The sequence below is a fragment of the Odocoileus virginianus genome, chromosome 5 (assembly GCF_023699985.2).
Source record: "Odocoileus virginianus isolate 20LAN1187 ecotype Illinois chromosome 5, Ovbor_1.2, whole genome shotgun sequence".
Classification (NCBI taxonomy): domain Eukaryota; kingdom Metazoa; phylum Chordata; class Mammalia; order Artiodactyla; family Cervidae; genus Odocoileus; species Odocoileus virginianus.
In genome coordinates, this window is record NC_069678.1 from 28,969,001 (window position 1) to 28,983,828 (window position 14,828).

Sequence of the window (14,828 nt, forward strand, 5' to 3'; positions counted from 1 at the left end):
AGATTTAACCCTTTATCTTTTACAACTGCTTGAGGCAATGGTTTGTAATTGCCTTGATTATACTAGCTTAGGTCTGTGTTCCAAACATCCTTTATCTAAAAGTCTTGCAATTTTGTATTTTCTTCTGTAGAATATATCAGAGTAACATGGGCATGATAATATATGTACTTCTTACCCTGTAAAAAATGTTTCCTCTTAATTATGTAAATGATCTCCCCCAACTTAACTGTTGACTGACTGTTCTAATATTACAGGAATGTAATGTCATATTTATCTTATTGTTACTATTAACAAATTTATAGATTTTGGTGTTTTGTTTCCATTTGACTTTCCCTTTTCACAAAGAGCAAGTTATTTATTCTTGTCTTTATTGCTCTTCTGTTATTCCTGGTTTTAATTCTGGCAGGCCAGAACTAGGTAAAATAAATTATATGCAGATGTACTAATAAAAATGCTTTTAGGTTTTAATTCTCCTAAGTAATTTAAAGACTAAGAGATGGTTTATATTGTTTTTGCATGGATTTTAGTATTCTTAATCAGTCATACTTTGATCCACTAAGAAAATCTGCAAAACCATCCTCTAAATCTGATCTACTCAATTGGCTGAGAGATTGAAATTATGTTCCAAGTATCAATTGACATGACTAGAGTTGGAAAGTCCTCTGCTTTATCTCCAGAATTCTGGTGCATTTGAAAATCAATTTAAAACAATTAAATTATTTGCTATCCAGTACATTTGACAATTCCATAAAGTTCATCATCTTGTCTCATCTTTCAAATGACTTGAGATATTCTTGCACATATTTCTCTCTTTGAGAACAAGTGGATGTATGTTTATGAATTTATATCTTATTACAAGAGTAAGGATAACTGTATCCCGTTTCTTACACCGCAGGGACCACAAGGACCCCCAGGATCCATTGGCTCAGTTGGTGGTGTTGGAGAAAAGGTAAGGGATGCAGTGATAGACAGTTAAGGCAGCAAGAATTGGGGACTTTAATAATATCAGTTAGTATTTTAAGTGCTTATAATAGTTGTCTCTTTCTAAATGTTTTGCACATATTTATATCATCTTCTGTGATAGTTAAATAAATTAAAAGCAAAATGACTCAGAGATGTAACATTTTTTATTGCCAGTCATGGTGCTGAGTGGTATAAATGGATTACTCCTTGTAATTAACATAACCACCCCACGATGATAATATTTTATCCACATATTTAGGTTGAGTGAGCAGAATATAGAGAATATGAGTAATTTCACCAAGGTTTTGTCAATAGAAAGTGACTAAATCAAGATCCACTTTAACTCAGGTATATTTGATTAGACCGTGTCTGTAGAAACATTCTACTGAAAATAGAAGAGATTGGTTGATGCAACTGACGTAAACGGGAGAAAAGAATCCTTCACAATACAAAAGAATTAATCATTCATTTGGTCGTATTTGGAGTTGTATTTTCATTACTAATTGAGCTTTCTTGGTGGCTCAGACAGTAAAGAATCTGCCTGCAGTGCAGGAGAACCGGGTTCGATCCCTAGGTTAGAAAGATCCCTTGGAGAAGGAAATGGCAACCCGCTCCAGTATTCTTGCCTGGAAATCCCATGGATGGAGGAGCCTGGCAGGCTAGAGTCCATGGGGTCACAAAGAGTCAGACACAACTGAGCAACTTCAATTTACTTTACTTTTTTCATTAGTAATACTATGTCTTTGGCACTTTTCAAAATAGTTGGCATTGATATAGTATCTGGGCTCTGAATAGTTTCCTTTTATCATGAAAGCGATTTTATTTAAAATATCTGCTTTTACTTTTTATAAAAATGATAAAATGATTCTTTTGATTTGTTATTTATACATTCACTCTCATTTCTTAAAAGAACTTTCAAGAATATTAGCTTTGATATTGCTTTACTTAAAAAACAAATTCTTCGTCAGTTTGAGGCATAGAAATGTCATGCCATAAAGTATGCAGTGGAAAAAATTTGGGAATTTCCTGTGTTTGTTTCAGGTTTGTTAATAAATAACAGAAGTATAGACTTATCCTAGTCATAAAAGTGATTCTGTTGTTTAGTCTCAAAAATTTTGATGTGTCATATACTATACTCATTGATTTATTTTTGTTAAAAGATTTAGTCCTCAGAAAAGATATGTAATTGGTTGAGAATCTAGTACTTTAGTGTCTATTTCTTCCCAATACCCACATTCTAGCATTTTGATTATAATTAATTTTATATAATTGCCTATTTAAATAGTTTCTTAATTACTAAATTAGAAATATTTGAAAGCTATTATCTAATTCTTCCCCTGGAGAAGGAAATGGCAACCTCCTCCAGTATTCTTGCCTGGGGAATCCCATGGACAGCAGAGCCTGGTGGGCTGCAGCTTATGGAGTTGCAAAGAGTCAAATACCATGAGTGAGAGACTAATACTTTCACTTTCATCTAATTCTTACTTCATAAGAAGGCTAGTGCTTTAATTCTGGTTGACTAACTCTTGGTTTACATTCTTAAATTTTAAGTTTCTGTTTTAAAAAATGCAGATAAATTGAGAATGGAATTGAAGGAACTTTTTCTTTGAGTTCAGTTGTCATAAAGACTAACAGAAGAGAAGACTGATATCTGATGGTATCACAGTAATAGACAGATGAAGGTAGCCCACACCTTGCCTCTTTCTTCCTTTTGCATCATCCTCTTTTGGTTCTAATACTGAACAAATAATTGTGAGGACTAGTCTCTAATTTTAGTTTTCTGCCCATATAGCAAATTCTAAAACCATTTTACAACTTTTTCAACTTATTTTGTTTCCTAAAGCTTTTGGGTACAGTGGGAATACTGTTAAGTACTTAAGTTGCTTCTTTAATGGTTTTATCCTCTGCCCTACTCTAGAAGATAAGCATGGATGCCAGATGTTTGGAGCTTTGGGAAATTCCCTTCCCATACTGTTTCCATTTGCTTAAAGTCTATCTGGTAATATCTGGCCACTTCTGCATCTTTATAGAATAGTTCGGTCAATCAGGATAGGTGTTTGACTTCTTACCATTAAAACATCTAAACTTGTTGTAGTAAAAAAACCAGAGTTTTATTTTTCTCTGTTTAAAAACATTTCTATGTGACAGCAAGATAGGAATAAAATCCTAATTTTCTTTTCTTTTCTTCAGAATCTAGGGTATAGATTCTGGCTATACTTTGAATCTAGGGTGTACTTTGATGTAGATTATAGATTTTTGAGATCGAATCTGATTTGATTTGAATGCTTTCTCACTTTTATGCTGGAAAATTATTTTCAGTCCTAAATTCAATAGAAAAAAGAAAAGCTAAGCTACTTTAGTCATGCTGTACTTTGCTTAAATAAATTTAACTTGTTTTCTGTGTAATATATATTTGCTATTGATGGATTTTGTACTTTAGTGTTTTCCTCAAAACAATGAATGCATGTTTTATGAATTTAGACAGAGTAATTTGCTGTCCCTTCTGAAGGGGGCTTTAATCTGAACAAGTGTGTTACAGAATGGAATAAAATGGTTAAATGATAAGTAATAATAAATGTATAATCTACCACCTCTTTCATATGTCAGTGGTCTTCATAGAATTTACATTATTGTAAATACACTTAGAATAAGTATGGTTATAAAGTAATAAAATTACTTAGAATAAGCATGGTTAACCTTGTTGATACTAGAAATATTTAATTTGTATAATCCAGTCTTGTTACACTGTTTTATTGCTTTACTTGTAATCTTGCTCCAATCCCTTTTCAATTTTAAATGGGACTTTAAAGATAATATCATCTTAAGTAATTGCTATTTATATTGTGCACATTTGTCTATAATGTAACCAAAAATGTAATTTTCATATATATTTAGTCATACTGCTACATATTAGATCTCTAGAACTTATTCATCTTGAGTATCTGAAATTTTGAACCCTTTGACTAACATCTCCCCATGGCCCCCAATCTCCAACCCCCAGTGACCACCAATGTACTCTCTGCTTGGGTGAGCTTGGCTTTTTTAAATTCCATCTGATTGAGATTATGCAGTATACTATATACATTCTATATATAATGAATTTAATATGGACATTTTACAGTTGATTTGAATGGCAAGCTGCTTAAGTTTTTCAAAGATGTGAATAATGACTCTTAAAATACTACCTACATTTTATTCCATCATCCTGGGATTGATGAATGATTCATTGCTTTGAAAATAATGTAAATATAATATTTTACTTGTAAAGTTTATTCAGGATAATTGGAAATATTTTCTACTTATCTAGAGAGAAAGTAATTTATACACAATAATAGTACTAATAAATTTTTTGAAAGTACTTGATCTCTTCCCTCATTATGCAGACAATTGCAAAAGTTAAAGTATGTGCATATTTTCAAAGAATAAGAAATTGTGTACATGAAATAGTCTCTACCTTGGAATTATGTTTATATTTGACTTCAAACCAATTCATGAACAGTGGGTTTGTGCCAGGAACATTAGAAATAGCTAAGCTAAAAATTAAAGGAAATTCAGGCGTCTTTTTTTTTAATTAGAATAATTGTTACTTCAGATTTTCTAGTGCTACAAGTTTTGTATAGAAACATGCATGGCACATCAATGTGCTCTATTACTTCACTTGAATGGTTACTTGAACAGAATATTATGTTTGTATGCATTTCTAAGTATGAAGAGTTAGTAACAGACTTTCACAAGAGAAAACCTATTAGTCTAGGAGGTTTATTTATTATTCCACTGAGTCAGAAAATAGTCATCCATATCTATATGTGGAAATCATAAAAACTACCTATGTATATTGGAGAAGTCTATATACTGGAGAAGGACACACACACACACACACACACACACACACACACAGGAGAGAGAAATGGCAACCCACTCCAGCATTCTTGCCTGGAGAATTCCATGGATAGAGGAGCCTGGCAGGCTATAGTCCATGGGATTGCAAAAGGGTCAGTCATGACCTAGTGACTTAACTATATATATATATATATATACACACACACACACACATATAGACTCAAATGGAGAAATTTTAATTAGTATCTAAGTATCAATATGCATCTTACAAATAATCTTTTTGTATTTATAGCTCCACTTTAGACCTCTTCAGACCTCTGCTAACTAATTTTATAGGATTATCAAAATAATACCAAATTGTTTGATTAGAGCAATTTAATATTTTAGAAAGAAAACATTTTTAAATTGTTTAATCCATAAACTTAATTGTAATGTGAATATTGATGCAACACAATACACAGTTTTTAGGAAACATGTGAATGTCTATTTTGTGTGGTTTGGTGGTAACTTGGCTTAATCTTCTGGCTATTAACTAACTGATGAGAATTGTAGCATCCAGCATATCCAGTTCTATTAATATCTCCCCAGTTGTGAGAAATAAAAGTATTAAGGTCAGTAACAGAAAAAGTTTCTTCTTTTTATCAAAGCTGTCCCTGCTTTTTAAACAACATAATGAGTTAAGGGCTAGTTTAAAGTGTTATGGTCGTCATTGAAGGCAGTTTTACAAATGCAAAACATCGTTTCTGTGTTCTGATAACTCATTTCCCTTCTTTACAGGGTGAACCTGGAGAAGCAGGGAACCCAGGGCCTCCTGGGGAAGCAGGCACAGGTGTAAGTGCTGGCTTATTGTCAATATAGTGTTTTAGGGATAAGATATTTCTTTCAGAGTATTTTAAACATGTAACTTAATTCCTAGATGTGATTCAGTAACTTGGTTTCCCCTTTCCAATCCATTAAGAATCATCACAAATGCAGAGCCTTTTTATTTAATAATTTTGCCTATCCTCTACATATTTTTGACTCACACAGAAATTTAAAAAGTATTACATGTGCATAAGTTAAAACATTAAGAACTGCAAGATATTTATTGCACATATCTTCAGTGGACTATCCACAAAAGAAATGAACAAACCCTGCTACATCAAGTGATTATATATGAATTGTATTGGGATTGTACTATTCTAACTTAGATTGGTTTAAACTGAGGGTTATCTTGACTTCCAGAAAACATTTGGCCATGTCTGGAGACATTTTTGGTTGTCACTCTTGGAGGAAGGATAGCTGCTGGCATATACATAATAAGCACCTGGATGGTGTTAAACATCTCGCAAGGCAGGAGACAAGCTCCCACAGCAGAGAAATGCCTGACCTAATATGCTGAGATTAAGAAGCTCTTTTGAAACTTGTAAGAGAATCAGTGTTTTTCTTATGTTGTGTAGGGTCCCAAAGGAGAAAGAGGAGAGAAAGGAGAAGCTGGTCCACCGGGTGCTGCTGGACCTCCTGGTGTTAAGGGACCGCCAGGTGACGATGGCCCTAAGGGTAATCCGGTGAGTGACCTTGGTCCTCTTTAAAGTGACATCTATGGCAAAGCTTCTTGAAATTTTTCATAGAAAGACTTGAAATCATGAGACTTTGGCCCATAGTTGGTGAGGCGAACTTTTCTTCATTTTATATATTCATAAGCATTCTCAATTCATATCATTTTATTTTATTTATTTATTTTTTGCTATTCTTTTTTTTATTATTTTTTTCATTTATTTTTATTAGTTGGAGGCTAATTACTTTACAATATTGTAGTGGTTTTGCCATACATTGACATGAATCAGCCATGGATTTACATGTATTCCCCATCCTGATCCCCCCTCCCGCCTCCCTCTCCATCCCATCCCTCTGGGTCTTCCAAGTGTACCAGGCCCGAGCACTTGTCTCATGCATCCAACCTGGGCTGGTGATCTGTTTCACCCTTGATAATATATATGTTTCGATGCTGTTCTCTCAGAACATCCCACCCTCACCTTCTCCCACAGAGTCCAAAAGTCTGTTCTGTACATCTGTGTCTCTTTTTCTGTTTTGCATATAGGGTTATCATTACCATCTTTCTAAATTCCATATATCATATCATTTTAAACAATTTTTCTGCAGGAGAAGAGAAATATTTTGTATGGTTTTGCCATGACTTTTACTTAAGTTTCAGAATATCATGACTTTATATGAAACTATTTTTTATTATTTCCTTTTAAAACATTATCTTAGGGTCCTGTTGGTTTTCCTGGAGATCCTGGTCCCCCTGGTGAGCCTGGCCCTGCAGTAAGTATCATGAGAAAACAAAATAATTATTTTTGTGAGGAATCTTCCCAGTTAATAATTAAAGAAAAGCCTTAATTACTTCAGTGGATCCCCACAATTAGGAAGAAAAGAAAGATGTAAACTGTGGCCATGTATACCAGAACAAAAATTTGTATATTTGAAGACTATTAGACTTGCATTATGGCAGAAAGTGAAGAGGAACTAAAAAGCCTCTTGATGAAAGTGAAAGAGGAGAGTGAAAAAGTTGGCTTAAAGCTCAACATTCAGAAAGCTAAGATCATGGCATCTGGTCCCATCACTTCATGGGAAATAGATGGGGAAACAGTGGAAGCAGTGTCAGACTTTATTTTTTTGGGCTCCAAAATCACTGCAGATGGTGATTGCAGCCATGAAATTAAAAGACACTTACTCCTTGGAAGGAAATTTATGACCAACCTAGATAGCATATTAAAAGTAGAGACATTACTTTGCCAACAAAGATCTGTCTAGTCAAGGCTATGGTTTTTCCACTGGTCATGTATGGATGTGAGAGTTGGACTGTGAAGAAAGCTGAGTGCCAAAAAATTGATGCTTTTGAACTGTGGTGTTGGAGAAGACTCTTGAGAGTCGCTTGGACTGCAAGGAGATCCAACCAGTCCATCCTAAAGGAGATCAGTCCTGGGTGTTCATTGGAAGGACTGATGCTGAAGCTGAAACTCCAATAATTTGGCCACCTCATGCAAAGAGTTGACTCATTGTAAAAGACCCTGATTCTGGGAGGGATTGGCGGCAGAGGAGAAGGGGACAACAGAGGATGAGATGGCTGATTGGCATCACTGACTCTATGGGCATGGGTTTGGGTAAACTCTGGGAGTTGGTGATGGACAGGGAGGCCTGGCATGCTGCAATTCATGGGGTCGCAAATAGTCAGACCCGACTGAGCGATTGAACTGAACTGAACTGAGACTTGCATTGCATGATTATTATTATCTCTTCATTGGGTTAGTGTTCCAGAGTTTGTTGGGTTGTACATTTTAATTATCTGAGTAGCAGCATCACTTTTATTTCAAAATTATAGGAGTTCTGCTTTTACCTTGATCTGTTCTAAAATCCAGATATCTCAAATTGCATCATATTTGTTCATAGTTAAAGGATGCACTCTTTTTGTATAATAATTATATCTTCCCCTTTCTCTATATATTAAGAACATACTATATATTTTTTAATTTCATATGAGACAAATTTCATAAATTTTATAGTAAAAGATTCTATAATTCTTAAAAAAACAACTGAAAGAATATAATGATACTCTTGTCTATCAGGTAATAATTTATCTTAAGGACTAAGCTGATACATCGTATCTTTTTTTTTTTTTTCCTGATAAAATTGAGTTAATAGTGAGAAATACCTGGGTTCATTTTCTTTTGCTGATTTTAGGGTCAAGATGGTGTTGGTGGTGACAAGGGTGAAGATGGAGATCCTGGACAACCGGTAAGTGAGGACACTATTTTATTTAGTCTCTGCAGAGTCTCAAGATATTTTAAAGAAGTAATCAGGCTCTCAAAAGCATAGCTAAATGTACACATATTTTTCTTAATGGATTATCAGTCATATTTGAACTCCAGTTTAAATTCAGTCTTCCATAGAATGTTTCTTACTTGATGCGATTTAAGAAATATAAGCACAGCCTTTGTAATAAAAACTAAAGCTGTATCATAATAATGATTTTGTCTCACCAGATCACATTCAACTGTCTCTCCCTTTGTGTTAAATGGAAAATCATTTTAAAGTCACAAGTGAGACATAGATGAAGAAAACGAGGTTATCAGCCTATTATTAGGATGAATTACTTCAATTTCTAACCTAAAGGAATTCAGCATTATTGGACTACTTTTTTTTTAATTTTTAATTTGGGAAATTAATGTAGCTTCGGCCACATATGGTTATTTAAGGAGGAAGTAAGGAGGATGCTTACTTGAGTAGGAGTGAAAGACAACATAACTTTGTCTCTAGAGTCATATCCACTGGATGTTTGCAGTCAAAGATAAATAGGTTTATTCTGTGTGAATAAGACTTGTGGGTCATATCCCAGCATGTTGTGTTCTCCTTTGCATAAAAAAGGGTAGTGTTGCACAAGATAAAGTTAGAGATATAGATTCATAGTTCACAGATGTATGTGATATGAATAGAATTATTAACCACATGATTCTATTAATTAGTACATCGATTGGATATTTGTCAGATATAAATTAGCACCTAAAAAAACAGTTTTAAATAGAAGGAATTCAATTCCACTTTTTTTCTTCTATTTACATGAAGAAGTTTTCCATATAAATTTACTGGTTCTAATTATAGATATCTGGAGGAAGTTTAAGTATCTGAAATAGGGCTGAGATGTTCCAGGAAATAGATGTGGAGAAATGAAAAAAGCATGTTGGTTTCATTCCATATTTTGAACAGTGCTGGGAGCCATAAAATAATACTTATAAAATTGCTTAAAAGATATTTTTTTCACATTTTATAGGGTCCTCCTGGCCCATCTGGTGAGGCTGGCCCACCAGGTCCTCCTGGTAAAAGAGTAAGTTTTAAAATTTTTTTATTTGAAATATATACTAATTATCCATTCTGTGTATAAGTGTATATAATATATATAAGCTGTAGGCAACATTATAATGGTACTGAAATATATAAGTCCTAGAGAATAATTTCCTGTTTGCCAAAATAATTATTAATGTCGAATATACTTTAATTGACAGGTTTAATCTGTCACAGTGAAAAGTAGTTTCACACCTCTATGCTTAGATCTCCTCCTCTGTAAAAATGTCACAGGCTTTTTAAAAGACTCTGCTGATATCCTAAACTTCAGCTCATGGTGTCGTCTGAAGTCCAGGGCTTCTTTAAAGAATTATAGAAACCTTATTACAGTATCAACAGTATGAGCTCAGAAATCAGCATATTAGATTGTTTTACACTGTCAAACTACTCTGATTTGGAAACAATGGCTGTATTTTAAAAAAGAACTATAGTGAAATATAAAAATCTTGTTCAAAATATTGGCTACTAGGGAACCTTGAAGATTTGCTTTATTGCCTTTTCCCTATTACTGTACTGTTTTTATAATAAAACAGTCCTGTAGCCCTGCCTCTTGCAGCTCTTCTATCAATATCGAGTGTTCTCCTGCACCTTCTTTGGTCTAGTTTTTAACCTCTCCATGAACAAAATATGTGGTAAACATTAAAATGTGTTTCATAGTCTCATTTCCTCTTCAGTAATTCAAAAGCACAGAGCAATTGGGGCCACACTTGTTTTCTAATGGTAGCTTTATATTAGGAGGTATTCTAACAGGTTTTAATTCCATCTCTCAGGATCAGAGGAGCCTGGCAGGCTACAGTCTATGGGATAGCAAAAAGTCGGACACAACTGAAATGACTTATCATGCACTCAGGATATAAATTTGAGTCAATATTTACAACCAAACACTTCTCTGCCAGGAATGAACTTAGTTTGTAGTGAATATTGTCTTTGAATACAATTTTATCCCACTGACCAAGTGCCTGTTTGAACTTTTATCCTCCTCTTCCTCCTTTTCTTTCTCATAATTATTATTATTTTATTTGTTTGCTTGTTTTCTTTTTGTTAGCAGGCCAAAAGCATAGTCTTGATAGAAAAAGAAATATATCTCAAAACAACCATTGGGCTATTATTCTTACATACATTCTCAATCACTCAGTTGTGTTCGATACTTTGTGACCATATAGACTGTAGCCTGCCTGGGTCCTCTGTCCATGGGATTATCCAGGCAAGAGTATTGGAGTGCGTTGCCATGACCTTCTCCAGGGGATCTGCCTGACCCTGAGATTAAACCCCATCTCTTAAGTCTCCTGCATTAGCAGGCAGGTTCTTTACCACTAGTACTACCTGGGAAGCCCAGAAATACAACTTAGAATAAGGCCTGACCCTGAGATTAAACCCCATCTCTTAAGTCTCCTGCATTAGCAGGCAGGTTCTTTACCACTAGTACTACCTGGGAAGCCCAGAAATACAACTTAGAATAAGTTAATTTTTTTGAGTCTCAATTTTCTCATTTATAAAGTGGGCAAAATAATAGCCAATGCTGGAATAAAATTAAATTAATAAATGTATATTTAAATCATCACATCTACTATCTGGATTTATCAAGAGTTCAAAGAGTGAATGCTTTCCCTAAGGAGTTAGATATAAGTTTTGAATTATGGCATCATTTATAAATGAAACAAGCATATTAATTGAAATGTACAGATAAGATAGACATTTTCTATCTAAATTCTTCTAATTTCTGAGCTCTGTAAATTGACATGAAAGTTCTTTAGCAATGAATTTATAACTTCATAATTAATTACATTTTTTAAATATAGAATATCATGATTCTGTTGAGGTGGATACATATTTGTATTATTTATTTATTTGATGTAAATACATATAAAATCATGTAACATAAACTATAAAGGAATTTCCTATGAGAACTACTGCCAGAAAAGAGAGCATTAGATTCATGATGACTGCATATAATTTCAATAACATGAATTTGCTAAGAAACAGGGATTTAGACCTAGTTTGAGAAATGTGCAAAGGAAGTACTTGGAAACTTTGCTATATGTCTGTGAAGTCACCTTGTTTATGTACTGAAGGAACACAAACTCCTGAGCCAGAAGAGATAAGTGAAGTGAAAGTCGCTCAGTCATGTCCAACTCTTTGTGACCCCATAGACTATACAGTCCATGGAAATCTCCAGGCCAGAATACTGGGGTGGGTAGAATTCTGCCTTCGCTAGCTTTTGCATTCAGTGAGCAGGCAGTATTGTCTTTGATACAAGAATCAATTAAAAATTCAGATCAGTTCAGTCGCTCAGTCGTGTCCCACTCTTTGCAACCCCATGAACTGCAGCACACCAGGCCTCCCTGTCCATCACCAACTCCCGGAGTCTACCCAAACCCATGTCCATTGAGTCAGTGATGCCATCCAACCATCTCATCCTCTGTCATTCCCCTTCTCCTCCTGCCCTTAATCTTTCCCAGCATCATGGTCTTTTCAAATGAGTCAGCTCTTCACATCAGGTGACCAAAGTACTGGAGTTTCAACTTCAACATCAGTCCCTCCAATGAACACCTGGGACTGATCTCCTTTAGGATGAACTAGTTGGATCTCCTTGCAGTCCAAGCGACTCTCAAGAGTCTTCTCCAACACCACAGTTCAAAAGCATTTAAAATTACCCTTGTGGAAACAGCAAAAACATTCCTATACAATAATTATAATATCTGATCTATATACTTACTACTTAATTGAATATGGAATTTCCTTACCATTTATTTCCCTTTAGTTCATCTGGAAAGTATAATTTTAAGTCAGCTTTGTATGTAATTTGTGGAAATTAATATTTCTCTTATCCTTTGTTTCCCTACATTGGACACAACACAAAAGTAGATCAGTAACAATTTTGCTATAACATCTCATAGCAGAAATAACAATGAATAGAAATGTGTTGAAAAATATTTTATTTCCCTTGAGGGAATCTTGCAAATAAATGATAATAAACTTTCCTGATAGAATATTGATCAGAATGTTGTGAGTAGCAGTGATATTAAGAAAAATCATTCTAACAGTTATTGAACAGGTAGGAAAATTAAGTTGCCATTTGTAGTACATGTACCTTCTGTCATGCATTTTAATACTTGAGAATAAACATATATTTCCTTAAGGCACTAGATGGCTACAGTTTATATCAATAGGCCATTGGATTTTAATGCTCCAGTTATCATTATAGCTGTTTGAAACCAAGAGCTAGTTCAAAACCCTTATGCTGAAAAAAAAATCTACAGATGACTAAACTGATTTAAACATTATAATTTGAAAATGCTTATACTAAATGGAATTTTAAGGAGTTTATCTCATTTTTGCCAAAGGAAAATTGACAAAAAATTAAAGCAATAACTGATGTTATTAATTGATAGAAATATAGAGGAAATTTTAACCAATTTTATATGCTCATATATAGCATATATGAGCCTATGCCCTTATGCATGGATGTGGATGGTTAGAAGATAAAATACTATAAGGAAACATCCTTTCCATATCTACCTACCCTAAGATAAAGATCAGATATTAGGTTCTTAGGAAAGCCTTCCTATTGCCAAACTAGATCAGCATACCTTTCTTGTACACCTATTTCATCTCCTGTGTTTTACAATGTACTGCATTTGTTAATTTTGTCTTCTCTCTTTAAACTTTGTGAATTTCTTAGAGTTTCACCCTTTTTCTTACATTCTCCAGGCACAGTACATTTCTGGCATCTAAGAAAGTTTTAATTATTTGCAGCATGTATGGAAGATTGTGCAGATTGTAGAATAATGTTGTAAAGTGTGAATAGTGGAAAGGACTATATCATATATTTTGTTTTTTGGTTTTTTTTTTTTGGTCAATAGATTTCCCAATATATTTTATTTATTTTTTCCATTTATTTTTTATTAGTTGGAGGCTAATTACTTTACAATATTGTAGTGGTTTTGCCATACATTGACATGAATTAGCCATGGATTTACACATGTTCCCCATCCCGATCCCCCCTCCCGCCTCCCTCTCCATCCCATCCCTCTGGGTCTTCCCAGTGCACCAGCCCTGAGCACTTGTCTCATGCATCCAACCTGGGCTGGTGATCTGTTTCACCCTTGATAGTATACTTGTTTCAATGCTATTCTCTCAGAACATCCCACCCTCGTCTTCTCCCACAGAGTCCCAAAGTCTGTTCTGTACATCTGAGTCTCTTTTTCTGTTTTGCATATAGGGTTATCATTACCATCTTTCTAAATTCCATATATATGTGTTAGTATGCTGTAATGGTCTTTATCTTTCTGGCTTACTTCACTCTGTATAATGGGCTCCAGTTTCATCCATCTCATTAGAGCTGATTCACATGAATTCTTTTTAATGGCTGAGTAATATTCCATTGTGTATATGTACCATAACTTCCTTATCCATTCATCTGCTGATGGGCATCTCATTTGCTTCTATGTCCTGGCTGTTATAAACATATATATCATGTATTTTGAAAGTGAAGTGAAAGTGTTAGTTGCTCAGTCGTGTCCGACTCTGCACTCCCATGGACTGCAGCCAATCAGGCTCCTCTGTCCATGGAATTCTCCAGGCCAGAATACTGGAGTGGGTAGCCTTTCCCTTCTCCAGGGGATCTTCCCAACCCAGGGATTGAACCCTGGTTTTCCACACTGCAGGTGGATTCTTTACCAATTGAGCCACCAGGGAAGCCCAAGAATACTGGAGTGGGAGCCGATCCCTTCTCCAGGGGATCTTCCTGACCCAGGAATCGAACCAGGGTTTCCTGCATTGCAGGCGGATTCTTTACCAGCTGAGCTACCAGAGAAGCCCATTGTATATCTTATATAATGTATATTTCTCACAGCAAGAAAAATCTTGCATAGCAGTGATTACTGATTTACAAGAACCTATTTTATTGTATCATGTTTTATGAGACATTTTCCAATCAGAACATTCATTGCTTCATGATAGTACAGCAGCTAAGTCACTGCATTAAGTCCTTGCCTCTCTGTTTATGCAGATATCTGAGAAAGAAGTGACTAAAACAAGAATTTGTCCATAGGCATTGTTTAGTTTTCTTTTTATAAGAAAACTGCCTATTCTGTTAGAAAAACTACATTATCCATTTTCACTCTAGTCTTTCTTAAAAATAA

General features: G+C 34.6%; 1 protein-coding gene across 1 annotated transcript in view; it reads left to right on the forward strand.

The window, feature by feature from the left end:
• The window catches only part of COL11A1 (collagen type XI alpha 1 chain), a 214,344-nt gene that overhangs the window by 173,637 nt on the left and 25,879 nt on the right, over nucleotides 1-14,828 (forward strand). The window contains exons 49-54 of the mRNA XM_020906100.2: nucleotides 896-949; nucleotides 5,581-5,634; nucleotides 6,243-6,350; nucleotides 7,057-7,110; nucleotides 8,527-8,580; nucleotides 9,614-9,667. Of these exons, the coding sequence (XP_020761759.2) occupies nucleotides 896-949; nucleotides 5,581-5,634; nucleotides 6,243-6,350; nucleotides 7,057-7,110; nucleotides 8,527-8,580; nucleotides 9,614-9,667 (378 nt within the window). The remainder of the gene's footprint in view (nucleotides 1-895; nucleotides 950-5,580; nucleotides 5,635-6,242; nucleotides 6,351-7,056; nucleotides 7,111-8,526; nucleotides 8,581-9,613; nucleotides 9,668-14,828) is intronic.